This window comes from Pogoniulus pusillus, chromosome 15 (assembly GCF_015220805.1).
Source record: "Pogoniulus pusillus isolate bPogPus1 chromosome 15, bPogPus1.pri, whole genome shotgun sequence".
NCBI lineage: Eukaryota > Metazoa > Chordata > Aves > Piciformes > Lybiidae > Pogoniulus > Pogoniulus pusillus.
The window spans coordinates 8,554,027-8,581,086 of record NC_087278.1 but is presented as its reverse complement, the minus strand read 5'-3'; the positions used below and the strand labels follow the sequence as shown (position 1 = coordinate 8,581,086).

Sequence of the window (27,060 nt, the reverse complement as noted above, 5' to 3'; positions counted from 1 at the left end):
GCAGCAGCATGCCAAGGCAGAGCAGTGTCCACAGAGATGTGCGTGGGCTGTGTGCTCCTAGAGTGACTCAGGTGCCTGGGATGATGACCTACAGCCAGGACATGAGATGAGGTTTGTGCCATAGACCTTGGTTACAGGCATATCCTTTCCTTCTGTTGATAGACCCTTTAGTTTTTATTGTGGTGTTGCCTTTGAACCTATACTTGTGTCACAGGCATTCCAAATGCTTGATCGTGCCAATAGGGTGAAGGAAAGAAGATGCCCACCAGGCCACCATCAGGCAGTCCTTAGGCAACCTCTCTTTCCTAAGAGTGTGGCTATAACACTTCTCCAAAGCCAGGCCTTGGAGTTTATTTTCTTCCACTCACTTTGACAGACACTTTCACTGTGCTGTTAAATGCTCAACATTTGGCTTTGTATTTTCCCAGAACAAGGCCACTGTTAAGTGCACCCAGGCAGCAAAGTGATGTTCTTCAGCAAAAGTATGGTGCTCTGTAGTACTCAAGTGCCACCAAGCCTACCACACAAGTTCAACTTCTCCTGTGTGGAGCTGCCCTCTGACCATTCTGCTTAATTGAATAACTTTTGTGACCTGTTTTCATGGCACTTCCACAAAAGGAGAGCTCCACAAGCTGCAGTGTAGGGATGCTTCATATTTAATCCAGTCTAGTTTGCATCACAGCTCCCTGTTTAAATGAGTGACTGTTCTTTATGGATTTAATGTGCATTTGCCAGTATCAGTATGAAGGAGTCTGCTCAACAAGTGACATGGCACAAGGCCAGCCCAGTGTGTCCCTGGATGGGCAACAGAGCTGGCAGAACAGCATGAGGGACTGTGAGGGCAGGGTAGCTGTGTTGTGTTGGGATGGGCTTATGCTGTTCCAAAGCACAGTGCTCTGTTAAGGTTCTCAGGCTGTCTCCAAAGGTGTTTGTACCATCACCTGAGGTAGTGCAGCACCATGCCAGGGCATATCAGGAGCTGCAGGGGTGATTTAAATAGTGATGGAAATGACTGGTGAGAGGAGTCTTGGAGAGGACAACTGGCAGAAGAGTTTTGCTTAAATTGCTTCAGCACAAAGTGTGAACATGGTTTATCATTTGTCAGAGCCATCAGTCCTGCAGCTCTCCCATGCTCCAAAGTTGCCAGAGGAACAGTGCACTCTTGCTGCTGCTTCCTCATGTGGGTTTAATTCCTCTTTCTCCGCTTCTTTCCAGGGGTTCTCACTTCTGGCTGGCATGGCAGAGTACGTCCCCCAGCCTCCCTCCACCTGGCCCACAGGCCCACAGCCCCCTCACAGCTCTGCTGTCTGCCCGCTGGAGCCTGTGGATCTGGGGGTGTCAGAGCAGCAGCCCCCGCCGGAGCAGCCCCCCTCCTCCTCCCCGGAGCTGGGCGAAGATGAGGAAGTCACCTCCCCGCCAGACCCTGACGTCCCTTACCCCGACTTGGCTCCAGTTGTCTTCTTCTGCTTAAAGCAGACCACCAGCCCACGGAACTGGTGCATCAAAATGGTGTGCAACCCATATCCTTTCTGAGCTGCCCCTTCTCCTTCCCTGCCTCTTGCTCCCTCCTGCCTGGTCTTTTCCTCTCCCTGTCCCGCTGGGCCGGCTGGCAGGTAAGCAATGACATATTTAGTGACCTGCTTTGTTCCTCGCTTGCATTTAAACAGAGCCTCAGCTGTTCTAGTGTGTGATCAAAAGAAGCCGATTATGACAGAGAGGAACTTCAGAGCGAGCTGCTGACAGGCACAGGAGGCTGGGGGAGGGGGGAGATGAGGACAGGTATTTTAGAAAGGCCTGTTCTTCCCCTCCCCACCTTTCTTTTTGCTGCTGCCATGGGACAGAGTGGGAGTTGCTAGCCCAGGAGCTTGTTGGCAGGCTGCCACACAGAGCAGAGGTGTCTCCTCTCTCTGGGCTTCAGTGAGTCTTGCCCTTGGTGAGGGAACCACCATTGCTGGACCTCAGTTGCAATGTGACCCCTTGCCCTTCATCCGAGCACACATCACTGTCCTGCCAGTGTCTTGCCATGCTGCCTAGGCATGAATAAGGGAGAATATCTGTTCAGAGTTTGCTGCTGAGCCCCTGGGAAAGACCTCCAGGATGTGAACACATCCTTCCTCTGCGTGGGAGGTCAGAAATCACACGTGTGTGTCCCTGCTCACACTTAGTGCCCTGATTACAAGGAGTCCCCTGCAACCCATCAGTGCAAATGCTGACCACCTGCCGAAGCTATCAGCAGTGAGGCTGCTCTGTGGCTCTTGAGCCTGATGAAGTATAAAAGCCATGTGGGGGCAGTTGCTGCTCTTTGGATCACGAGATGCTTCAGAAGGGGAGGAGGATTAATGGATCATCAGAGAGGTGGGTGCAAAGTTTTACTTGAACCTTTTTCTGAACAGAAATGTTGAGTGATGGTGTTTTCTCCCTGGAAGTTTCTTAGTTCCTAGTGTAGTGGCTATTATCTGTGAGGATGCTTGCTGTGGTTTTGATGCATTGGTTTCCAGATGAAACCTGAGTGTCTGGCTACACAACACAAACTCATAACATGCTTCTAAGAGCATTTGGAGCTTGAGGAGCTAAACTCTGGGTGAAGTCTTGAGGTTTTGTCAGGAGTCACAGGTGACCTTAGATGGCTGATGAATCTGGAGGCTTCTTTTAGCTTTGAATGCAGGAAAAGTTTTGGGGTTTAGGTCTGAGCTCTTCTCCTAAAGGTCAGAAGCTTTTAAAAAGGTGTTGTAGTCTCAAGTGCAGATTATGACTGAGAACTTGTTAGAGGTTTAGGTTTTCTGCTTCCCTCTTCTAGTGGCTGCTCCTTAAAATTTTAAAACCTTGTATTAAATTATACATTGCTTTTCAGTCACTGTGCATCTGCACCAGTTATTATGTCCTGGGAATCTTGTCCCAGCATATGGAGGGCTGAGAGTAAAGCAGACAAGATTTATGTCTTCTGGCAAAATGCTGGGTTCAGAAAATGAAAGAAGAGTAACAGTCTGGGTTTGGGATGAAGATGTGCTCTTGGCTGGGGGGGAAGGAATCCGTGGGGGAAGAATTGCCTGTAACTCTTTCTTGACTGAAAAGTCAGTCGAAAGAGTCCTTCCAGTTTGTTACATGGCAGGGAGCTTGTCCTAAAGCATCAGAGCCATTGTTATTCAAGGAGTTTGACATTATGTGCCCATCTCAATGTCTAAATGTTACTTTTGTTTTAACCCTCAGATATTCATGGTGTTTGCCTCTGAAGAGAATATTTTTTGTAGCAGAGGCTATAGAAGGAAGCTAAAAAAATCCTCATGCAATCAGCTGTGGAAGATGTTGTGCCTGGTCACATGTGACATGGGGGTGAATGGCAGTGGTAGGGCTGCTGGGAACCCTTCAAATGGGTTGTTCCAGATCTGTGAGTTCAGCTCAGCTGTGTGAAGTGAGGAGCTTATTTGAAAAGCAGGAACTGAATGGGGAGGATAGATCTCCTGTTGTTCTCTCCCTGCCTCTGTGGTCCTCATTTTGAATGGGTCATTCAGTAAGTAATTATTGCATATACTTGATTTCAAAGGAGGGGTTCTTTCTGCACCCTGAAGGTTTAGTGCAGGTTCTTGGCATCAATTTCCCCCCCTCCCCCTTTCTTTTGGATAGTGCCTTAGAAGTGGTGCAATTCTGTGGCCTGGGAAGCAGATCACTTGCCATGGTCTCATCCTTGGTTGGGACTGAGCCCTATTATAAGGAATGCTTCTATGAAAGTCAGATTGTGCCTTCTAAGAATGTAGGTGCCTGCTTTTTTCCCTGCTTCAAGTTTTTAATCTCTGTTACAATTGGATGTTGGGTCTCCAGTGAGCTCCTGCCAAGCAGTGGCAGGCTGAGTCACTGTCACAGGGCAAAGCCTGGCCTTTCATGAAGGTTCAGCAACAAAGATGGGGCATGAAGCAGAAGCCACTTAATCTTCTCATTGACTTTCTACTAGGCCAGATCTTGCTAATCATCATTATGGCAGCACTGTCAAAGAGACTTAAAATGGAAGCCCAAATCGTTAAGAATTGTGGAGCAATTTTTGTTAAGCACAAGGTCATTAACCACCACCCAAATGTCAATGTGGGTAATTGCATTCAACCTCCTTAAATCCCCCTCCCCATAAGATTATTTTTCCTTTCATGAGCAGTCCTGCAATTTTGTTATGTGCTGTTAAACAACTGCCACTTTCCTTTGCTGCAGTGCAGTAAGAAGAGGAAGCACAGCTGATGTCCCTGCTTCAAAATAGCTTCTAGATGCTGCTGTTGTAAAAACTGTAGACTCTTTTTAAGATGAGGACTACGTTGCATGTGGAACTTGTGGTGTTTTGCCCTAAAGGGAGTATTAGCTGTGCTTTTTGCCTTTGTGCTCGTGGTGAAAAGGAGCCCAAGGTTGGTTGGAAGTTAGGTGATCACACATTTCTGGGGTGGCTTTACATGCACTGTGAATGAACACTTGAGAAGACTTCATTATTTGTTTATTTTTAAGCCAAAATTAGCCTTGTTATATACAGGTAAAGGCTTTGGCATCAGCTGGGTATACACCTGGAGCCTGACGTTGCTCCTGGTAAGTGCACCTGTCAGAAGGGAGCCTGGCATCATGCAGCACATAAGCAACTCAATAAGCAGTTTGTTTCGGTTGGTTTGAAGGTGGACATGAGCAGACAGTGTGTGCTTGCAGCCCAGAAGGCCATTTGCATCCTGGACTGCATCAAAAGAAGTGTGGCCAGGTGGTTCTGATGCTCTACTCTGCCCCGGTGAGACCTCACCTGGAGTACTGCATCCAGGTCTGGAGTCTTCTCTACAGGCAGGACATGGACCTGATGGAATGGGTCCAGAGTGCCACAAGAATGATTCAGGGGTTGGAACACCTCTGCTGCAATGACAGTCTGAGGGAGCTGGGGTTGTTCAGCCTAGAGAGGAGAAGGCTCTGGGGAGACCTAATAGCAACCTTCCAGTACCTGAAGGGGGCCTACAGGATGGAGAGGGACTGCTTACAAAGGCCTGTGGTGACAGGATGAGGTTCAGTGGCTTCAGAGTAGAGAAGAGCAGGTTTAGATGGGATGTTAGCAACAAGTCCTTTCCTGTGAGGGTGGTGGAACACTGGAACAGGTTGCCCAGGGAGGTGGTTGAGGCCCCATCCCTGGAGATACTCAAGGTGAGTCTCGACAGGGCTCTGGGCAGCCTGATCTGGTTGAGGATGCCCCTGGTGCCTGCAGAGGGGGTGGGTTTAGATGACCTTTAGAGGTCCCTCGCAACCCAACCCGTTCTGTGGTTTCTGTTTTGACAGAAGCTGGCTGCTCAGAGTCACAACTACCATGTTAATATCTAAGGTATGGTTATGAGACTTAAAATTGATGGGATTTTTTAACCTTTTCTAAGGCTTCATCTCCATGGCAGATAGGATTGCAAGTCAAGCTGCAAGGGGAGATAGGGTGAGAAGTGGGAAGAGACCTTTCTGAAACAACTGTGCAGCATTCATCTTACAGATTCACAGTGTTTGGGACTGCAGAAAGGGCAGGCCACGTGGCACCTTGCAAGTGGCTTCTCATCCACTTTGCACACGATGAGAAGATGGAGAGATGCCTGCATCACTCTTTGACTCCAGAAAGACTTTGCATTTCACCCATTCCTACTGCCAAACCCAACAGATCTGAGTTGTCCTCTGTGCCCTTCTTTAAAAGAAACTCTTTCCAGGAGGCACAGACTTCCCTTTGCTGTCATATCTATAATATTGACATGACAGAGGAAGAGTGAAATGTGCCATTAAAAAAAAAAAATCAATGTTAAAAGTGTGGCAGTAATGAGGCAGGCTCTGCAGTTCAGCACCATCGTTTGCATGCTTTTTGTTACGTACCAGCCCTTTCCTTCACTTGCTTGTTATGTGCCAGCCCCTTTCTCTCACCTGTGAATAGTGGTGGCAATTTGGGCTTCACTTCTGCTCTCAGGCAGTGAAGTCTTGCATTTCCAGTTGATTTCAGTGGTGCAGGAGCAGCAGGTTAGGTCCCAGTTGTGCAAAATTTTTTATATGCAGTTAATTTTTAGTACTGGGAGCTGTGTTTTATAGGGTATAGAGCAGGGTGGTTTCTCAAAGCTAGTATGACTGCTTATGTGGCTGAGGAGCTGCCTCATAGCTCTTAAGATTTAAACATCCATCCTTTGTACCTGTCTCTAAAACCCCTATCATGCTTCTGGGGCTATCTTTTCCATAACTTATACTGGCATCTGTATTGGCTTTGGGTACATGCTTGGTGCACAAGGGAACAGGACTGGCCATGGGCCTGTTCAATCCATTCCATCCTATAGGCTTGGGGAAGAGCAGCAGGACAGCTGCCTGGTGCAAAAGGACCTGAGGGTGTTGGTCAATAGGTGGCTAAATATGAGCCTGTGGTGTGCCTGGGTGGCCAAGGAGGTGAACAGAATCCTGGTTTGCATCAGAAGTGTGGCCAGCAGGACAAGGGCAGTGATTGTACCACTGCACTCAGCACTGCTGAGGGCACATCTTGAATGCTCTATTTACTTTTGGAGCCCTTACTACAAGAAGGACATTAAGGTGCTGGAGTGTGTCCAAGAAAGACAATGAAGATGGTGAAGGATCTAGAGCACAAGTTTTATGGAGGAGTGGATGAAGGAATTGAACTTGTTTAACCAAGAGAAAAGGAGGCTGAAGGGAGACCTTATCAGTCTCTACAACTACCTGACAGGAGGTTGTAGCACGATGGTTACCAGCCACTTCTCCCAAGAAACAAGCAGTAGGACAAGAGGAAGCAGCCTCAAGTTATGCCAAGGGAGGTTTTAGTTGGATATTAGGAGAAAAGTCTTGATAGAAAGAATTGTGAAGTACTGTAGCAGGTTGCAGAGGGGTGTGATGGGGTCACCATCCTTGGAGGTATTTAAAATTGTGTTGCTGGGGTGCTTAGAGACATGGCTTAGTGGTGACCTGGCAATGTTGGCTTAAGGATTGGACTTGATGATCTTAAAGGTCCATTTGAGCCAAAACTCTTCTATTGTTTCATGATTCAGCATTGATGAGGAACTGAGAGAAACCTACAGATTTAGTCACCACCTCTTCCATGCCTTGTGCCACAGATAACATTTCTCTCTGACTGTAGGGTAGGCGTTGATGGCAGCGATGCTGTTTCATGCTGGCATTGCCCTCTCAGAGCAGAGTGGAGAATCAGATGCTGGAGGAGCAAAGAAAATGGTGTGTGTGTGGATTGGTGATTGATGCTTCTCTTGGGAAGATTGAGCAGGTGATGCTGTGGAGTGTGGGGACTCTGTGCTGCCAAACCCACTGCTTTTCAAGTGACACATGTGGCCAAAGGCCAACAAATCTTTTTCTCATGAAGTTTTGAGTTAATAGAATCATAGAATCAACTAGGATGGAAGAGATCTCCAAGATGATCCAGTCCAACCTATCCCCCAGCCCTATCCAGTAGGTGCTTTATAGTTCACACCCTACTCAAATATCAGTTCATAGAATCAACCAGGTTGGAAGAGACCTCCAAGATCATCCAGTCCAATCTAGCACCCAGCCCCATCCAGTCAACTAGACCATGGCACCAAGTGCCTCATCCAGTCTTTTATTGAACACCTCCAGGGACGGTGACTCCACCACCTCCCTGGGCAGCCCATTCCAATGCCAATCACTCTCTCTGGGAAGAACTTCCTCCTAACATCCAGCCTGTACTTTCCCTGGCACAGCTTGAGACTGTGTCCCCTTGTTCTGTTGCTGGTTGCCTGGCAGAAGAGACCAACCCCCACCTGGCTACAGCCTCCCTTCAGGTAGTTGTAGACAGCAATGAGGTCACCCCTGAGCCTCCTCTTCTCCAGGCTAAACACCCCCAGCTCCCTCAGCCTCTCCTCATAGGGTTTGTGTTCCAGGCCCCTCACCAGCTTTGTTGCCCTTCTCTGGACACCTTCCAGCACAGTTGGGGCAATTGGTGTGAGTGAAATTTCGTGGTGAGATTCTGTGATGTGTTGTACTTGTCTGTTGTAAGCTGTTGCCTTGCCTACTGTTAAACCCTGGATGCAGTCTTCATAACAACTGGATTTAGTTAATTAATAAGCAAACACCAGCTGCAGATCTATTGCAAGTCTTGCAATAGTTGATGTCTGTCTTAAGGCTTGAGCTCCTCTAATCCCCTGATGAGCTTGACTTTTCTTTTTACATGTATACATTTATTTCTATGTGTGTGTGTGTATATAAATAATAAAAAATATAAGTTCCTCCCTTTCTAGTAGGTAGAGGAAAGCTTGGAAATGTCAGCAGAAGGTATAATACATAAAAAATTGAGCAACTTATGAATTTTAAGCAGCATTCATCATTCTTGAGGACCTAGGGATCAGGGTTTTCCACTCCTGGGGTCAGCAGTACCAGCTTTTATGTGAGTATATGGGAAGCACTAAAATGCAGGTGTTATTTGTGTTGCTCCATTTTAAAGATGGGTCTCTCCTGCCTCTTTTTGCAAATCTAGCACAGAAGATGTGGAAGAGCCTGGCACTTATTTGAGGACTTGTGATAGCTTTGTATCGTGCCAGGTAATCAAGCAGATGTTGCTGCTGTGCCCCTTAGGAGTGGATTGAATTCTGTTGATGGCGTAGCTCTGCAGACCTCCTCCCATCCAGCACAGCTTTGTATACCCAAGGCCCAACAAGTGCAAGGTGATTTTTTTTTTCTTGTATGTAAGAGATTGTCTAACCTCTCTGGACTCTACAAAATGCTAAATCAACCTTGCAGCCCCTCCAGTAGCGTGAGGAAACCGAGCTGATCCTGAGCTCTCCAGTGGATGTGTGGTGTCAGCGGTGTCAGTGTTCCCCTAGGCATGTGCTGGGCTGAATGCTTTTCAAGCTTTGAAAGGGGACAAGGCTGCTTTAGATCCTGCTGGGTTTTCTGTCAGTCTGCCAAGCTTCCTGCTGCTGTAACAGTTTGCTATTAACAAATAAGAGTGACTTTTAATAAGCAAATTGTCCATAAACTTGATTAATATTTGAAGGCAATGCACAAGCCAGGCCAACATGACTGTCTCCTCAGGACCAAACTATTTTCAGCTACTCTTGTGTTAATAAGGTGCTTTAAAGCAGCTATTTCCTACACTTACATTCCTTGTTAGTTCTGAGAGTAGATCTGGCTGGGTTTTACCCCATCTAGCTTTACCTGAAATCCAGGTATCCAGGCTCTCTGCATAGGTATTTGACAGACTAACATCAATAGAGGAGAATTTGTCACCCTTAACTTAACCCCTCCCTTCAGAGGGCAGAACTACTATCTTGAGATGTCTGTGTTCTCACAGAATCATAGAATGTCAGGTGCTGGAAGGGACCTTGAAAGATTATCTATTCCAACCCTCCTGCCAGAGCAGGATCACCTATAGCAGACCACACAGGAATGCATCCAGGCAGGTTTTGAATATCTCCAGGGAGGGGGACTACCCAGTCGCCCTGGGCAGCCTGTTCCAGTGTTCTGCCACCCTGTCTCCTCTTTACTAAAGCTATTGTTTCTGGATAGTGGGGTTCAGGCATTGTTGGTTGGCATCTTGGGCTGCCTTTACCGTTGCTATGCTGTTTAGCTCCCCTGGTACCGCTGAAGGAAGCAAAGGGAAAGGCAGTGAGAAGGTTTAGTTTTGGAAATGATGCAGTCTGGATGTGTTCCTCTGTGACTTCAGCTAGATTATGGTCCTGCTCTGGCAGAGGGGTTGGACTCGATGATCTCTTTGGGTCCCTTCCAACCCCTGACACTCTGCGATCCAGTCTGATCGCTGTAGTGGTTCCATAAGGAAATATTGAGCAGTCTTAGCTGTGTGGGAGGAAGGGAAGGCAAACCTTCCACCTGGAGTCTGGGTTGGGAAAAATTAGCTCTGGGAATTCCAGCTGCTTTCCTTGGGTAGAAGCCCTGTTTCCCCCTTGTGGTTAGTAGGCAGAGGCAGGTGGCAGGGGCATCATGATAGTGCTCAGAGCCTGCACAAGCAGCAGGGAGGAAACTCCCCCTGCAGAACTAGTGTGATGAGGTCACTTGATGTGCAAGTTTACGATGGAAGTTTAGAGGCATCATCTGCACTGTCCAGTGTGGTGTAAATGCAGTTTAAGCTTGTGCATTGTCATTAGTGGCAGGCAAAGCATGGGTGGTTTGAGAGGGATTGGCATGCTCGCCTTCTGTGAGAACTTGCTGGGGTTGTGTGATTGTGAGATGCACACAATTCCAGGCAAGTGGGCAGATCTAAAGGGATGAGGTCTAAATTTGGCTGGCTTGCAAGCTGGCCCTGTGTATCTAAGCACAAGTGTTGAGACAGGATAGGATATCTTGCTGCCTCCCATCCCTCTAGCTGATTTTCTGGAGGTTTTTATACTGAGGCATCAGAGACCATGGTTTAGAAACCAAGCAGGGCAACGGCGCCAATGTGATCAGAGCTCTGACTGTCTGAAGCTTTGATGTCCATAGGGTCTAACAAAATGGGAAATAAAGCTGAAGAAAATTCTCAGTGCATCTCTGTTGTCTGATGCAAAGCTCTAAGAATTTTCTGTATTAGGATAGATCCTAATATTGGAGGAAGAGATAACTGCAAAGTACTGAGGGGAGACTGATTTAGGAGGAGAGTATTATTTTGGCTGTGTTTGTTGTACTGCCCAGTTTCCCCAGCATCTGCCAAAAGCAATAAAAGACCTCTTAATGCTCCATGCTTCAGGAAAATGGGGTTAGGACTCTCACCACAGCAGCTTTTTACAAGGTTCTCAATATGATCCCTGGATTTCTGGCCATTTAGTGTGGAAGGTGAGTGGAAGAAGGTTGGAGAAAGCAGAGGATATAAATCATTTTGTTTTTCTGCTATACGTAGTGAAATCAAACTTATTTGCACCAGCTGATGCTCTCCTCAGGCTCTGTTGGGAATGTTGGTCTGGTCTTGTCATTTAGTATGGTGCTGTCCAGTGCACAATATGGTCTGTGCTGTCCTAGAGGGTGTGTGGCACTGCCAGGCCAGAGGAGAGAGAAGGTGTGCTCAGCAGAACGTGGGGATGGTAGCAGTGGCTTCTTTGGGGGACCACCTCACCCCTCTGCAAAGTGCACTGCTGAACAGAAGCAAATGATGAAAATCCTTTCTGGAGCATATTGTGTTTATTCACTGGAATATATTTTGCCCTGGAGATAAGAACCATTTGCTCTCTGAAAAATGGTCACTTTGCCTTTTTCAGCCTTCATGAGCGCTGGAGCAGGGCGTGTGAGGGAGCCAGAGGGGGCTCTTGGAGAAAGAGAAAGGGCAATAAAAACACTCATTTTGAGTTTAAGACCTATCAAGTGCTCTGACCAGACCTCCAACTGCATGTTCTGCCATAACAATGTGAATTAAATAATGCAATTAACCACTAACAAATTGACTAGCTGCCACTCTTCCCACCCCAGACTGTGGGGAAGGGCCCGAAGCCAGCTGAATTTGCTCTGCTGTGGCACTTGACAGGAGCTCCTTCAGGTGAGGGAAGGTTAACAGAGTTGCAGTTCTGTAGCAGATGGCCTGCAGCCAGTCCCAGGAAGAAAGGTTGTGTGAAAAACTTGCCCCCTTTCAGACCTATGCAAAGAACAGGAGCAAAGAATCTGCCCAGCTGTCAGTCTCTAAGAAGTGAAGATCTTTACAGTCCTAGGAAGAAAAGATTTTTGTAAGGTGAAGGTGTAAAAAGGCTGCAGTTAGGTATAAGATGGAGCAGGCTTAAGATCACATCTCCTCCTGTCCTGTGCTCACTTTGCCCATTGGTTCTGGCTGGCCCAGAACACCTTGCCCAGAGGCTTCCCCAAGTGCCTTGCACATCTCCATGCCACTGTCTCTCCTGTGCTCCACTGCTGCCATGGGGCAGGGTCAGAGGAGGTCCTGTTTGAAGTGTGCTTCTCTGCAAATGGGGTTTGCAGCCTCTTGCTGGTGGGGGCAGTGGGAGGAGGGTTGAGCAGTAGTGGGATGAGCCACCAGGCTATTAAAATGCATAGATCTGGTTGATGAACTGGGCTTGCTGTACTCTTGGCTGCTGCTGCTCCTTGGGCCCCGGGTTTGTACTGTGCTGCCTCGTGTCAGCCATGCTCCTCCCTCGAGGGATGCTGCTGGCTACGCTGCCCTGCCTGCCTCCTCTGCCTGGAGGGAGTGCAGCTGCTGTAATGAGCAGAGATCATTGCAGGAAACACTTTGGAAGTGGGGACAGGCTAGCCTGGGAGAATGCTTTTTATTTGGAGAGGACAGCAGAGTTGTGACCAGCAGCTAGGGAAGGAGGCTGTGACAGTGGGGCTGAGCTGGGCAAGTCAGTCAGCTCTTAGTGCTGCTGAACTTGTTAAAGAGATGAATCATAGAATCAGCCAGGTTGGAAGAGACCTCCAAGATCATCCAGCCCAACCTAGCACCCAGACCTGTCCAATCAACCAGACCATGGCACTAAGTGCCTCATCCAGGCTTTGCTTGAACACCTCCAGGGACGGTGTCTCCACCACCTCCCTGGGCAGCCCATTGCAATGCCAATCACTCTCTCTGGCAAGAACTTCCTCCTAACATCCAGCCTGTACCTCCCCTGGCACAACTTGAGACTGTGTCCCCTTGTTCTGTTGCTGGTTGCCTGGCAGAAGAGACCAACTTCCACCTCCCTTCAGGTAGTTGTAGACAGCAATGAAGTCACCCCTGAGCCTCCTCTTCTCCAGGCTGCACACCCCCAGCTCCCTCAGCCTCTCCTCACAGGGCTGTGCTCCAGGCCCCTCACCAGCTTCATTGCCCTTCTCTGGGCACGTTCCAGTACCTCAACATCTCTCTTGAATTGAGGGCCCCAGAACTGGACACAGTACTCAAGGAGTGGCCTGACCAGTGTTGAGTACAGGGGCAGAATAACCTCCCTTGTCCTACTGGCCACACTGTTCCTGAGCCAGGCCAGGATGCCATTGGCTCTCTTGGCCACCTGGGCACACTGCTGGCTCATCTTCAGCTACTATCTACCAGTACCCCCAGGTCCCTCCCTGCCTGGCTGCTCTCAGCTACTCTGTCCCCAGCCTGTGGTGCTGCTTGGGGTTGTTGTGGCCAAAGTGCAGAACCCTGCACTTGGCCTTGTTCAGTCTCATCCCATTGGCCTCTGCTCACCCATCCAGCCTGACAAGGTCCCTCTGCAGGGCTCTCCTATCCTCCAAATGATTGACATCTGCTCCTAACTTGTCATCTGCAAACTTATTGATAATAGACTCAATCTTCTGGTCCAGATCTTCAATAAAGGTATTGAACCTGAGCCCGAAGTGCCTTAAGAAGCTGTTTGTGTCACTGTAATTCTCTTCAGGATGTCAAAGTACACCTAACAAAGCTCATTTTGTTCTGGCACAGGTGAAATATTTGATGGCTTTGCAGTGTAGAGCAGAGGTGAGGATTCCCCAAGGGACACTGATCCAGGTTGTCTCATCAGCACAGATGCACTTGCAGGAAATCTGTCCCTGCAGCTCTATGGACTCCTCTGTTCCTCACCCTCTCTGACCTCATGCCTTTCTCTGCTCACCTGGGGCTTACATCACTGCTCCTTGCCCCAGACTTCTGCACCGCTCTCTGCAGTTGGAGTTCACAGCTCCATGTCACCAGCTCCCCCCTGCTCTCCTTACAGAAATGGCTGTGCAGAGGAATTGTTGCTGTTGGTGTGATTGTGAAGATGTAAGACAGAAATTGAGGGAGAATGATAGTGGAGGTTATCAAGGTTGAGATCATCTACTCTGGCACCACACAGCAAATTCCTGCTGAGCTTGGCAGGCATCTCAGCAAGTCTGTGTAATCAATGGTATCAAAGGAGGCCAATAGACCTCAGACAATCAGCACAAGTGCTTGATTTTTGACTGCCATCAAGGACTGGTGAAGTGATAAGGAGGTGGTGTGATGGCAGCATAGACCTGTTGCTGGAATACCTGCCTAGGCGGTTGGATGAATGGGCTGGTCTGGGGTGCTGAAGTTCAAGTGCAGTGCCGTGATTGGAACAACTCTCCCTAGCCCGGCCCTGGCTGCAAGGTCAGCTGGTGGGGGTTGAAATGGAGAGCTTAGCCTTCTTGTCTGCAGGATGCCCATCCCTGCCTTCCCTTTCTGCAGCTTTCTCCCCGCACGCTGCACTAGTGCCGATCGGGGGAGGGGAGCGATTCCCTTGGGCAGGATGGGGGATGCAAAGAGCTGGGATGTAGGTGACCATCTGTCCCCCGAGACAATGGTGCCATTTGCACTTATGTGCTGCAGCTCATCCAGGAGAAGGAAGAAATCTGTCCCTGCTAATGATGCACAACCACGCTCTTTGCTTATCCTTTCTTTCTTTAGTTTCCTCTCCCCCGGGCTCCCCTCGTCATCGCCTACCGTGCTCGAGTCTATAAAAGCTGCTGTTGCTCCCCCTCCTTAAGTGTGATTTGGATCTGCCAAGTCCCCACAACTCCTCCAGCAGCCCCTCCTGTGACTAGCCACCCTGTCTCTCCCCTCTCCTTTCTCCATCTGTGGCAGTCTGTCATTTTCCCCTCTGCTTGTTTTTTCCCCTGTCTTCCCTCGCTGTCACTCCTGAGTTTCACTGCTAGCAGCCTCTCTGTGTTGATTGCTGATGCCCGGGAATGGGCTCTTTCTGTGAAGTGCCCTCCTTAGCCAGTGTCATAGGCAACAGGCTTCCTGGGAGGAATGGTCAAGAGACAAAGGGAAGATCTGAAGGTAGGACTTAAACAGGGGCCATAACTCACTGGCTGAGTTAGGAGGCAACAGACCAAGGCTCTGCAGAGGAGTAAGAGCTTACCTGTGAACACAGCAGATTTCCTCTAACTGTGGAGGGGATTGCTGCATGATGGGGTGGGATTGCTGCTGCTGCTTATCCCCATCTAGAGCATTTTATTCTCAGGTCAGCAGCTATCTTCCTGTAACCTCCAAAATGCAAGTGGCATCTCTGACGTCCCCACACCAAGCTGTCCTATGCAGGAGCCTGGTGCTGATCACAAGGACAGCAGGATCCAGGAGGTGTGTCCGTCCTGGGAGCAGAAACGGGATGCTGGGTGAACACTCCCTGGGCCAGCTTAAGTGAGACAGGCTGCTGGAGTGGCTGTCCCTGATCCTCTCTGGGAAGTAGCTGGGTCTCTGCTAATCCCTGCTTGCCAGGGATGGCTCTTGTGGGTGGAAACAGATGTGAGCTCAGCATGCTGGCTGTGAGCTGTGGCTGTGGTCTGCTGGCCCTGTGCCCCAGTTTGGAAGCTGGACAAGGTGTTCAAGGATTTACTTACCAAAGTTGAAACAAAACACTGCTGTCTCAGCCTTGTTCTTGAACCCTAAACCTTTGTGAGAAATGTTTCCTCTTTAATAACTCAGTTTTGCTTGTTGCTGCCTCCCCAGAGTAGCATAAATGCTGAAATGCCACGAGGGCTTTTAGATTGTGTGTAGCTTGGAGTAACTGGATGTCTTGAGAGGCAGAGTGAATCGAATGTGCCTCTTGTGGGATTTCAATTCTTAGAGTCATGGATGAAAAAGGCTAACATCAGTACAAACTCTTCCAGGAGAAAGCTGCTGAATCTAGTCCTTGTAATGCTAGCTATGAGATTTGCCTCAACAGGCAAGAAGGAGGGAAGGGGTGGAAAGAAAACACAGGATAAAATATCAACCTCTCTGCTGAAAGGGGCAGTGTGTAACAAACAGCAGCTGTTCTGTTGCATGGCATGGAAGAGGCAGGAGCTCAATATTTGAAAGCAGAGAAATGTTTTCTTCCATGCAGAGGTCAATGATCTCTCAAGCTGGAGATCCAAAATCTCTGCTTGCCTTCCAAACCCTGCTTATTATTTGGGAGCATGCTAAGACACCACGAGGAGGGGGTGTGTGGCACATCTGTCTTGCCCCATCTTCCACACATTCAAAAGGATGCTTCCTGCACCGATCTGTATCCTGCATCTAGCTTCTCAGCCAAGAACTCTGCGCTCCATTGCAGCAGTAAGTCCACCCAAGAATCCCATATCCTTAGTTTCTAGAGAATGTATTGAAGCCCATTTGCCAGCTAGCAGGCATTGGTAACAAGCATTGCTATCAATAATTAACCTAAAACATATTTGAGGAGAGTGTGCTTCATGATGTATTGCAATTTTTATTTCATTGGTTTTGTTCAGGTATTTATCAACCTGTGATGTAGCTTTTGCTTTATTTATAGGTAGTTCTGGCATGCTCTGCCTTGTCCATGTGTGGAATTCAGGCCAGGTCTTGAAAGTGTTTGTGTCATAAGTGAATTGTATTAAAAAAGACACACTCACAGAAGTGCAGCAGCAATTATATATTGCCTCTGGTGCTGCCTGGTGCTCAGTGCTGCTGGCCAGCAGTGATATTTCTTGATGAAGGATGCTATTTTTTTCTCAAGGCAATTTTTTTCTTGCTCTTTTTCTTTCCATGTGGCTCCTCTCTGATTAGTTTCCTTGATGGAGTAGAAGCCTTTCCTGCTTTTTAGTTTGCTTCGCTCTTCTCCATACTTGTTGACCCTGTCTTTAACAGTCTCTGTGCTGGTAGCTGCTCTCGTTTTCCTATCTGGAGTCCTCTTTGGAAGTGGGATTTTAGTGACTGGAGGAAGCCCTATATAGTAGGCCACTCCAAAAGCTTTGAAGGCAGCAGTCATCTCACTGGTTTCCCTGTAGAGTTTTATTTGTCCCATGCTACAGCCTCCTAGTTTCTGTATCTCAAAGGCTGACTGTGTTGTGGGTGACCTCCTGATAGTGCATGGTTTCCTCCTTGCTGGATGCTGAGTAATATTCCTTCTTCCCTTGCCCAGTAGGATCTCTGATGTGTCATGGTTCATATACACAGAAGCAAAGCTGCTCAATGTTTCCCATTGTGACACTCATATTATCTCTTAATGGAAATTTAATTTGAGGCAAAGACCAGGCAAAAAACCTGGGAAAGATACTGGAAGGGGAGACTGAAAAGCCAAGAAGGAAAACAAATCCAGAGGATCAGGCATTCAGGAGGAAGCTAAGGTAGAAAGCTTATCCATCAGGTACTTGCCCACTAGAGGGGAGGGAGTGGAAAGTGTTGGGGTGAGCAAGCAACCTGGAGTGGGAAGTGGGTGGGCTAGGCAAGGTTAATGGGGGCAGGTATCCAGAGGGAGGAAGGTTAGGAGCTGGATGGGAAGAATGGCAGGTCTGAAGGTCTTAGGCTAGAGCGAGAAGCATCCCATGCCTGCATGGGAGATGAAGTAATGTTGCTGCCCTGATGCCTGCACACCTGCTTATTGCTGTTTCCCTGCTGCCAGCAAATGTCTGCAAGACCCATGGGCTAAACAGGCATCACATCACTGTATTTGCTGCGTGCCATCTTTCCCTGTGGATGGCAGGGATCCTGCAGGGGGAAAAAACCCACATGAATGTGCAGTGAAAGACTGTGCTGTAAAAGGTGGTGTGAAGAGGGAGAAACCAAGGTTCTATACTCCTCTGTAATTCTGTCCTAATTTCTGTCTTGAGTCGCATGAAAACAGTCTCTCCTGAGCATATTCAAAGCACAGTTTAGCTTCCCCCCCCTCCTTTCTTTTTCCTATGGAAGATGCTAATTTATCTCCATTTGGATGGGGTGTTATGGAATGAGCAAAAGAGATCTCAGGCTACCTTAGTGGCCAGTGTGAAAGCAGTGTTTCACAGCATCCAGCAACAAGTGCTAGTCAAAAACATCCTGTAACACTTCTGCACAGACAAAACGTTTTCAGCTGTTAAAATTTAGCTTAATTTCAGTTAAAGAAAAACAACCAAAGTAATTCCTGCTCTGCAAGTTTTAGTTTAAGCTGCCAGGTCAGGTGAAACTTTTAAGTATATGACATTGAGTGTTGTAAAGGTGTGGGGGTTTGGGTGCTACCTGCCCTCCCCCACTTTGGAAATCACTCAGGCTAGACTAAGCAGCACTGGAAATGGAATGAAGCTTTATATTTACAGCCTAGCACAATGGACAAGCAGATATTTACAGTATATACAGTCAGATACAGAAATACACCAGTTAAAAGGTAATACAGACACACAACAGCCTTCCCAGAAACCTGAGTCCCCAGGAGGCCCTCACAACCACCCTTCCACCTTCCTCCCACCCCTCTACCTTACCCTAGATCTTGCCTTATGTTTAAGGTAGTTTTGAGGGTGGGCCAGGGGGATTAGGAAGCAGATGGATTAGTCACATAGACTGGAGGTTAGGTTAGAGAGAGAAGTGCAGCCCACAAAGTCCAGACATCAACTCTGTTATCTATATTTATGTTCTTGTTCTTACATATCTCAGCAAGCCTATGAGTGAAGTAGACATCACCATTTTCCTCCTTTCACAGCCTGTAATCTAGTTCTTCTCACCAAAACATTCCAGCTAGCTTCAAACTAGCACAAAGGGAGAAAAGTTTGGGTGGGATTCATTAAAATCAGTGGTGTCAGTGTTAGCTGCACGCAGCCTTCTACCACGTAGCTCAGCTGAAGCTTCAGATTCCCCTACAGTACAACAATTAACTATTTAAAGTAGGTACTAAAACCCACAAAAACATCCTCCATAGCCTGAGATGTGTTGTGTTTTTTTTTCCAAAGCAGAGAATGAATTGCATTCCTCCACATTATCTTTGCAGCATTGTTATTCCTTTAGAATGCACTCCCAGCACACTGTGATGTGTCACACATCCTTTAAATATCCAATAGCTTTTTAACTTCCTAAAATCTATTTCTCACTCAGTGGCATGCCTGTAATGCATTTTTCTGGACTGTGTGGCAGATGTCTGGGGAAACTGTGTTGTCTCCCATATGGGGGTTATTTTACTGAAGAATGAAGGGGGATTGGCACTTCATTTCATTCCCCTCAGCTGTCACATCAGGGATTCTCTGGCTAAGTGAGAGATGTGAATCTGGATCATAGGTAGATTGCAACATGCAAAATGTGCTCCAATCACTGGCTGAAGGGCAACTTCCTATGGAGAATATCCTTTGAAGGCTGCTGGGAGGTGATCTGCTGGAAAGCAGCCCTGTGGAGAGGGACCTGGGGGTCCTGGTGGCTAACAAGTTACCCATGGCACAGCAATGTGCCCCTGTGGACAACAAGGCTGATGGGATCCTGGGGTGTATTAGGAGCAGTGTGTCCAGCAGATGAAGGGAGGTTCTCCTCCCCCTCTACTCTGCCCTGCTGAGACCTCATCTTGAATACTGTGTTCAGTTTTGGGCTCCCCAGTTTAAAAGGGACAGGGATCTGCTGGAGAGAGTCCAGCAGAGGGCCTCAAGGATGGTTAGGGGAGTGGAGGGCATGGCTTATGAGGAGAGGCTGAGGGCCCTGGGGCATTTTAGTCTGGAGAAGAGAAGACTTAGAGGGGATTTGATAAATGTTTAAGTATCTGAAGGCTGGGCAGGAGAGGGGGGACAGGCTCTGCTCACTTGCTCCCTGGGATAGGACACGGAGCAATGGGTGTAAATTGCAGCACAGGAGGTCCCACCTCAACACAAGGGGGAACTGCTTTACTGTAAGGGTCACAGAGCACTGGAACAGGCTCCCCAGGGAGGTCATGGAGTCTCCTTCTCTGGAGCCTTTCAAGGCCTGTCTGGATGTGTTCCTCTGTGATCTGTGTTAGATAGTATTGTCCTGCTCTGGCAGGGGGTTGGTCTCAATGATCTCCTTGGGTCCCTTCCAACCCCTGACATCCTGTGAGGATATCTTGCTCCAGGAGCAGGTGATTCTTCCCCTTTACTCTGCACTTGTGTGACCCCAGCTTGAATACTGTGCCAAGTTCTAGCGTCCCCATCATAAGGACACACAGCTGTTGGAGCAAGTCTAGGGGAGGGCTACAAAGATGATCCAAGGACTGGAACTGCTATGAGGATAGGCTGAGGGAGCTGGGCTTGTTCAGCCTAGAGGAGAGAAGACTCTGGGGGGACCTTGTAGCTGCCTTCCAATATCTGAAGGGATCCTGCAGGAAGGCTGCAGAGGGACTTTTCATGGGTGTGTAGGAATAGGACAAGGGAGAATGGTTTTAAGCTTAGGGAGAGTAGGTTCAGACTGAATCTTAGATAGAAACTCTTCAGTATGAGGGTGGTGAAACACTGGAAGAGTTTGGCCAGGGAGGTTGTGGATGCTTCTTCCTTGGGGCTGTTCAGGGCCAGGTTGGATGAGGCCTTGAGTAGCCAAGTCTAGTTGAGAGACTTCCCTGCCCGTGGTGGGGAGGTTGAAGTAGATGACCTCTAAAGTCCCTTCCAACCTAAGCCATTCTGTGGTACTTTCCAGCATGCCCTGGAGTTACAGAAGTAGCATTAACTGAGTACTTTGACCTGTCTTTATGATGAGGAGGTAGGTGGCAGCTTCAAGATTACTTAGACCTTCAGGAAACTCCACGTTCCTGAGCAAGTAAACCAGGACTTCAGGGCTCCATGTCACTGAATTTGACTCCTAGGAAGAGTCACAAATGCCAGAGCTGCAGTTGGGATATGTCAGGCCACAATTGCATGGCTGTGGTTATGGACTCAAGAACAAATGTCCTAGGCAGAAGTCGCTGCTGTGTTGGCCAATGATACTTGTGCTTGCAGGGGTCTGACCTCTTTCTGTTTGGACTCCTCTCTACTGTGTCCCTGTGCTGTGACAGATTGTGTCCTTGTGTTTCCTTTTTCCTGTTCCTTACAGGGAGAGAGACTGAGCACTGTGCTAGGGACAACTCTTTTCTGTCCTTTTCTCTGCAATATCAGAAGGAGGGGCAGGGGAGGGAGGTAAAGCAGAGGAAGTGCTTCATGCCTCTGAAGCTACTGCCTGTGCCAACATCTCCCCTTTGCTGAGACAAACATAGTGGAGATAAATACCAGGTGTCTCTGGAAGAGTATTTAAATGCACTGACAGTCCCCTTTTTGTCACGTTGGGATTAGATGAGTCTTTCTTCCAGTTTTACATTTCAAAAGATTGCCTGTGGCACTTGGCCCACCCATCTTGTAGTGCTCTAAGCTTCTGGGCAATAGAAATGCCCAAGGCTTACTTGGCTGTGGTAGCAACCAGCATGTCCTCACTGCTGCTGTATGCAGGCACAGGAGTACTGCTGTTGAAGCATTTCTGGGGAGAGTTTCCAAGGGATGGAGGCCCTTAAAAGATGTCACTTGCAGCTTGGAATGCAAGAAGGTCACAAGTGGAGTCCCTTAGGGCTGAGTTTGAGGGCCAATCTTGTTTAATCACTTCATCAATGACCTGGATGAGGAGATTGAATGCATCCTCAGCAAGTTTGCAGATGACACCAAGTTAAGCAGAAGTGTCAATCTGCTGGAGGGTAGGAAGGCCTGCAGAGGGATTTGGACAGGCTGGAGTGATGGACTGAGGCCAATTGCATGATGTTTAACAAGGCCAAGTGCCAGGTCCTGCACTTGGGCCACAACAACCCCCAGCAGCCCTACAGGCTGGGCGAGGAGTGGCTGGAGAGCTGCCTGGCAGAAAGAGACCTGGGGGTGTTGGTGGACAGCCAGCAGGATGTGAGCCAGCAGTGTGCCCAGGTGACCAAGAAGGCCAACAGCATCCTGGCCTGCATCAGAAATGGTGTGAGCAGCAGGAGCAGGGAGGTGAGCATGCCCCTGTACTCAGCACTCCTGAGACCACACCTCCAGTACTGTGTCCAGTTGTGGTCACCACAGCACAGGAGGGACACTGAGGTGCTGGAGCAGGTGCAGAGAAGGGCAGTGAGGCTGGGGAGAGGTCTGGAAAACATGACCTGTGAGGAGCAGCTGAGGGAACTGGGGTTGTTTAGTCTGGAGAAGAGGAGGCTGAGAGGGGACCTTATTGCCCTCTACAGCTACCTAAAAGGAGGCTGTGGTGAAGCTGGAGCTGGTCTCTTCTCCCAAATTACTAATGATAGGACAAGAGGAAATGGCCTCAAGTTGCATCAGGGGAGGTTTAGGTTGGATGTTGGGAGGAAGTTCTTTGCTGAGTGGGTGGTCAGGCACTGGAACAGGCTGCCCAGGGAGGTGGTGGAGTTGCCATCACTGGAGGTGTTTAAGAAGAGCGTGGATGTGGCCCTTGAGGCTATGGTCTAGTGATGAAGGATGCTGGGATGAAGGTTGGATGAAGGTTGACTGGATGATCCTGTTGGTCCTTTCCAACCATGGCAATTCATAGTGAAGAGATGCTGTGCTGAGGGATGTGGGTTAGTCAAGGACTTGTCAGTGTGAAACTGATGATTGGACTCGATGAGCTTGAGGATCTTTTCCAACCCAAGAGATTCTGTGGTTCTGTGAAGGTGCTGGGTATTGACAGATGTGAGCTCTGTGAGGAGGTGGCTGAAAGACCTGGGGCATTCCTCCCCGGGCAGAGGGTGTCTGTGGCCCTATCAGTGGAAGGAAAGGTGTCAGGACAGTCAGCTCTCGCAAGAGAGCACAGAGATGATTATTTCCTTCCCCGGCCACTTGCCTTCTCTGGGTGGTACTTGAGTGCGATTAAGCAGATGAGTGTCAGGCACTTCAGACTTTGTCTTGTACCTAGGGCATCTCCCGTTCTCGTTTGCATGTGTGAAGGATTTCCCCATCCAGCACCGTGACAACACTTCCCACTGGACACAGGATTATTCTTTCCTGACGATTAACATTTTCATGGGTTTCAGGCAGCATTTCAGGAACACAAAGAGAAGCTCCCAGTAGAGAATCCGATGCAAAGTCTTTGCTGCGTGGATTTAATAGTTACACCTGGGATTATTTCATCCCACTGAATGACCTCTTCTGAGACACTGCTGCTTCCCCCTAAGAGTAGTGCAGCTTTATAATTGTAGGCTTCTCTGCACCCCTTCTCCACCAACTGTGCTGCTTTTGCTTGCTGCCCTCAGGCACTTAGCTACATGCTTGTGTTTGGAAATTGCATGGAGGCCTCAAATGAACTGTCTTGAGATTGTTACATCTCAATCTTCCTCCCCCTCCCCTGCTTCAACATGCAGGCTCTTGTGGAGCCAGCGTGGCTCTCCCTAGAAACGTGTGCAAGCAATAATCAGACCACTGAAACACCCTGAGCCCTGGACAGAAGAGTGTAGGAATTGTCACTCACTCTAGATGTTGCTTTTCTGTTATGAACTCCTTCTTGATGATACATACACAATAAATTTGACTGTCAGTCGTGAGATTGCTGCATAATAAATCATCTGAATGGGTTCTTTATTACTCTAATTTGTATGCATCTTTATAAATCAGAGGTGTACTCACCATTCTCTTGCCACCCCTGAAAAGTACAAGTGGATTAGAAGACATTTGCATTGATGAGGCTTAGGTAAATATTTAACCTACTGATGAGTTCCTCTGCAGTTGTCCCTAGAAGTGCTGTACCTTCCTCTCTGCGTCTGGCCAGGTGATGCCAAATGAGTACAGGGAGAAGGGAGACTTTTCCACTGGTGTTTAAAGTCCTGAAGGGACCTAAGAGCTTTTCACTAGAAGGTAAGGGTTTATATTTGATCATACAACAGTTGAGGCTGGAAGAGACCTTTGAGTTGAGTCTAACCAGAGCTCACAGTCCTGCTACTACCACTAAACCATGTCCAAAAGCATCTTCTAAACACCTGCAGAGGTGGTGACTCTTCCACCTCACTGGGCAGCCTGTTCCAATGCTTAGCAAACCTTTCTGTGAAGGGATTTGTTTTCTAAAATCCAACCTGATCCTCCCTTGGCATGATTTGAGGCTGTTGCCTCTTGTCCTCTTGCTTGTGAGAAGCGACCGATCCCCACCTTGCTCCATCCTCTGTAGAGGACAGTTAGATCTGCCCTCAGCCTCCTCATCTGGAGACTAAACAACTCAAGTTCCCTCAGCTGTTCCCCATGAGGTTTGGGTTCAAAGGCCCTTCACCAGCTTAGTTGCCCTTCTTTGGACAGACTCCAGAACTTCAGTGTCCTTCTTGTAGTCAGGTGCCCAAAACTTAGGTATGCTCTCACCAGTGCTGAGTGCTGTTACTGTTCAAGGTGTAGGGGTAAGACTCTGGAGCTAAGGTGAGAGAATAGGTTATAGTGGAAGGGACCTAGTGGGCTGCTGTATTTTGGGTCAGCTAGAGGCTGCTAATGGGGAAGGTAGTGACTGAAGTGCATTGGATGGCTGAAATTGGAGGGCTTCCAAGTGTGGCTCAGGTGTGTTGGGATCTCAGTGTAAACTACAAGTGTGAGGAACTGTGGAGGGCCTTCCCAGTCCTTCCTGGGCACCTCCTTGTGGGCTGACATATCCAGGCTGCCAGTGAAGTTTATATGTAGAAAGTGATCTGTGGGCTGGGCCCTGTTGTGGCAGAGGCAAGCATGGGGCTGCCCTTGCCTGCTGGCTGCATGCGAGGTGGGCTGAGCCTCCAAAGATGCTGGGCTGTGTGTGGGTACATGCTCAAGCATTTGAGCTGTGTCTGCTGTGGCTAATAAATTGGCACCACTCCATTAACTTCCACAGAGCTCTGCTTGTTAACCCCTCTTGGGTTTCTCAAACTGAGATACAAACCTTAGAAGAGGGAACAAACTCTTTCTTGCAAGGTGTTTGCCACTTTTCTAGTGGCTGAATACTCCGTAGAGGACAGCCTCTGTGCCTGTGCTGTTTTCATTCTGCAGTTTCAACTGGGTACTTGATGAAACAATATGAAATCTGAGCTGGCAAACTGAGCTTGAATTTCAGCTTCACTTGGTTTGTGCTTTGTTCAGCTTAATTCTCCTTTCCCCAAACTGCTTGTACCTCCCACCCTGTCCCCAAGACAGGGAGGCAGCTGTTGAGTTGTCATTTCTCTGCTTTCAGGAAGGCCCAGTGGGAAGAGGAGACAAAGCAGAGCATCTTCTGCCTTCTCCTCTGATTGCAGAGAAAGAGCTGACCTCCCAGAGGAGCCTGTGCCTAGCTGCTGTCTGAATTGGTGGGGTGGCACTCTGGGGATGCTCCTGTGGCAGCTGTTGCTGGAGGGAAAGAGAGGAAAGGTACAAGAGAAGAGGTGATATCAAGCCCAAGCATTGTGGAGCTTTACCGTTTCAGTACTTCACTGGTCCTTTATATATCTGTTCATCTGAGGGAGAACTGCAAGGGAAGGTCTTCTGAGGTGACTGAGAAGGCCTCAGAAAGGTAACCTGGGGAATAAGATGAGGCAGTGATTCTAGAAACTGGCATGTCTTTAAAGCTGGTCACAGAATTAAACAGAGTGACAGTATGGTAGGGGTTGCAAGGAACCTCTGGAGATCATCTAGTCCAACCTCCCTGCCAGAGCAGGTCCACCTGGAGAAGGTTGCACAGGATGGCATCCATCAGGCTTTGAATGACTCCAGAGATGGAGACTCCACTGCCTTTCTGGGCAGTCTGTTCTGGTGCTCCACCACACCCAATGCAAAGGAGTTCCTCCTCACGTTTAGATGGAACCTCCTGCGTTGAAATTTGTGCTCATTACCTCTTGTCATAGGATTACCTCTTGTCCTGTCACAGGGCAGCACTGGAAACAGACTGGTCCCACCCTCCTGACACCCACCGTCTAAAGGAAGATCTTATCAAGGTTTATGAGTGTTTAACTCTTCTCCAGGCTAAAAAGCCCCAAGTCCCTTAGCCTTTCTTCACAGGACATGTTCTAGCCCCCTAATCACTTTTGTAGCCTTTTGCTGTACCCTTTCAAGCAGTTCCCCTGTCCTCCTTGAACTGGGGACTCTTAGAGGTAGCAATGGTTAAGTGCTGTGGGCTAGACTGAGGTGGAGGCTTTTCTCTGAACCACAGCCAATGTCCAAGCACTCAATTCCACCAGGACCCAGCATCTCTCACAAGCATCACCAAGATCCAGTCAGGCCCTCGTAGAAAGCTACCAGATGAGTCAGGCATGACTTCCCTTTGGTGAACCCATGCTGACTGAAGCTGATAATCTTCTTTTCCTCCACATGTCTTGAGATGACACCCAGAACAAGCTGTTCCATCACCTTTCCAGGGAGGGAGGTGAGGCTGACTGGTCTGTAGTTTCCTGGGCCATCTTTCTTGCTATTTTAGAAGACTGGAGTGATGTTGGCTTTTCTCCAGTCCCCAGGTACCTTGCCTGCTCTCCAGGACCTTTCAGAGATGATGTGTTGCCATGGAGTGTAACTGGCAGGAAGCTGCCTTGGTGCTTCTCTGATCCCATTCATGCCAAGAGGAATGGCAGAGGTTGAAGCCAACACAGAGCGAAGGCACTCTGTCTCCTGCTTTGGGGTGCTCTCCTTGGCCTCCATGCCCCCCACCACCTGGGCACTCCTACAACTCAATTCCTCACATAGTTTGGGTAAAACAGCTTCTCTGCTACCTGCCATGCTAGGCAAACATGTTGCTTTTCTGTGTTGTGGGAGTCTGAGAGCATCTGTCACAGCTTCTGCATAGACAACAAAGAAGGGAAGGAGAAGCTAATGGTCCTGTAATGGAAATGTGAAAGATCTTTGACTGCAAGACATGTAGGTCATACAACCCAGAGAGATTAGTAGCAAGGGAGGGACACATGATGAGACTTCAGTCCTGCTCATCTTGCTTGCTTCTGTGGCTCTTCTAGAAACTCTTTTCACTATCATCCAACTCACATTGTCTTGTGACTCATCCATCTCTGGACTGCCTGCCTGCTGGTGCCTTTTCTGGCCCTGACTCAGCCCCTCAGCTGGCTAAGCCATGCTCTCCCACACTTCAGGGTGCTGAGCACCAGCCCCATCAGCTCTCAAAGGCTTCCTCACCCCTTCTCCCTCAACTTCTTGCTCATCCCAGTTTTGGGGTCTGTGTGGCCCAATCTAATTCCCTACTACCTTTTGTCTCTAACAGCTGCTGTGGTGAGGGAGTCCCTGTGCAGTCAGAATGGCTCTTACGCTGTGTCTCAAACCGTCCTCTACCTCTATCTGCAAATTCACTTTGTGTTTTCACTCCTCTTATGTCAGTTGAACCATTACTCCCTCAGCATCTGATAAGGAGGAGTCATCTCTAAGGAGGGGTTGCAGTGGGCAGTGAAGATAGAGGGAAAAGAAGCTGCTGCTGCATGGGGTGGTGACCATCCTATGGTTCACAAGCAGCTCAGGTGAGATGAGATCCCTTCAGTAGGATGGAGTTGCTACAGAGGCTCCTGGTAGCCAAAGCATGCTCTAGGAGAGCAACTCCAAAGTAGTGAAGAAACAACCCTGCTGCTCAGAGTGCAGCCTGTGTTTTTTTTCTCCTTG

At 48.6% G+C, this 27,060-nt stretch overlaps 1 protein-coding gene across 6 annotated transcripts in view; it reads left to right on the top strand.

Moving 5' to 3' along the window:
* The window catches only part of CACNA1I (calcium voltage-gated channel subunit alpha1 I), a 209,588-nt gene that overhangs the window by 11,957 nt on the left and 170,571 nt on the right, over positions 1-27,060 (top strand). For 5 of the 6 annotated variants that reach the window (XM_064155219.1, XM_064155216.1, XM_064155218.1 and 2 more), the window contains exon 2: positions 1,216-1,520. In XM_064155219.1, the coding sequence (XP_064011289.1) occupies positions 1,237-1,520 (284 nt within the window). In that variant the 5' untranslated portion in view covers positions 1,216-1,236. Of the gene's footprint in view, positions 1-1,215; positions 2,356-27,060 lie in introns of those variants that run through there. The other variant, XM_064155220.1, reaches the window with a different exon arrangement.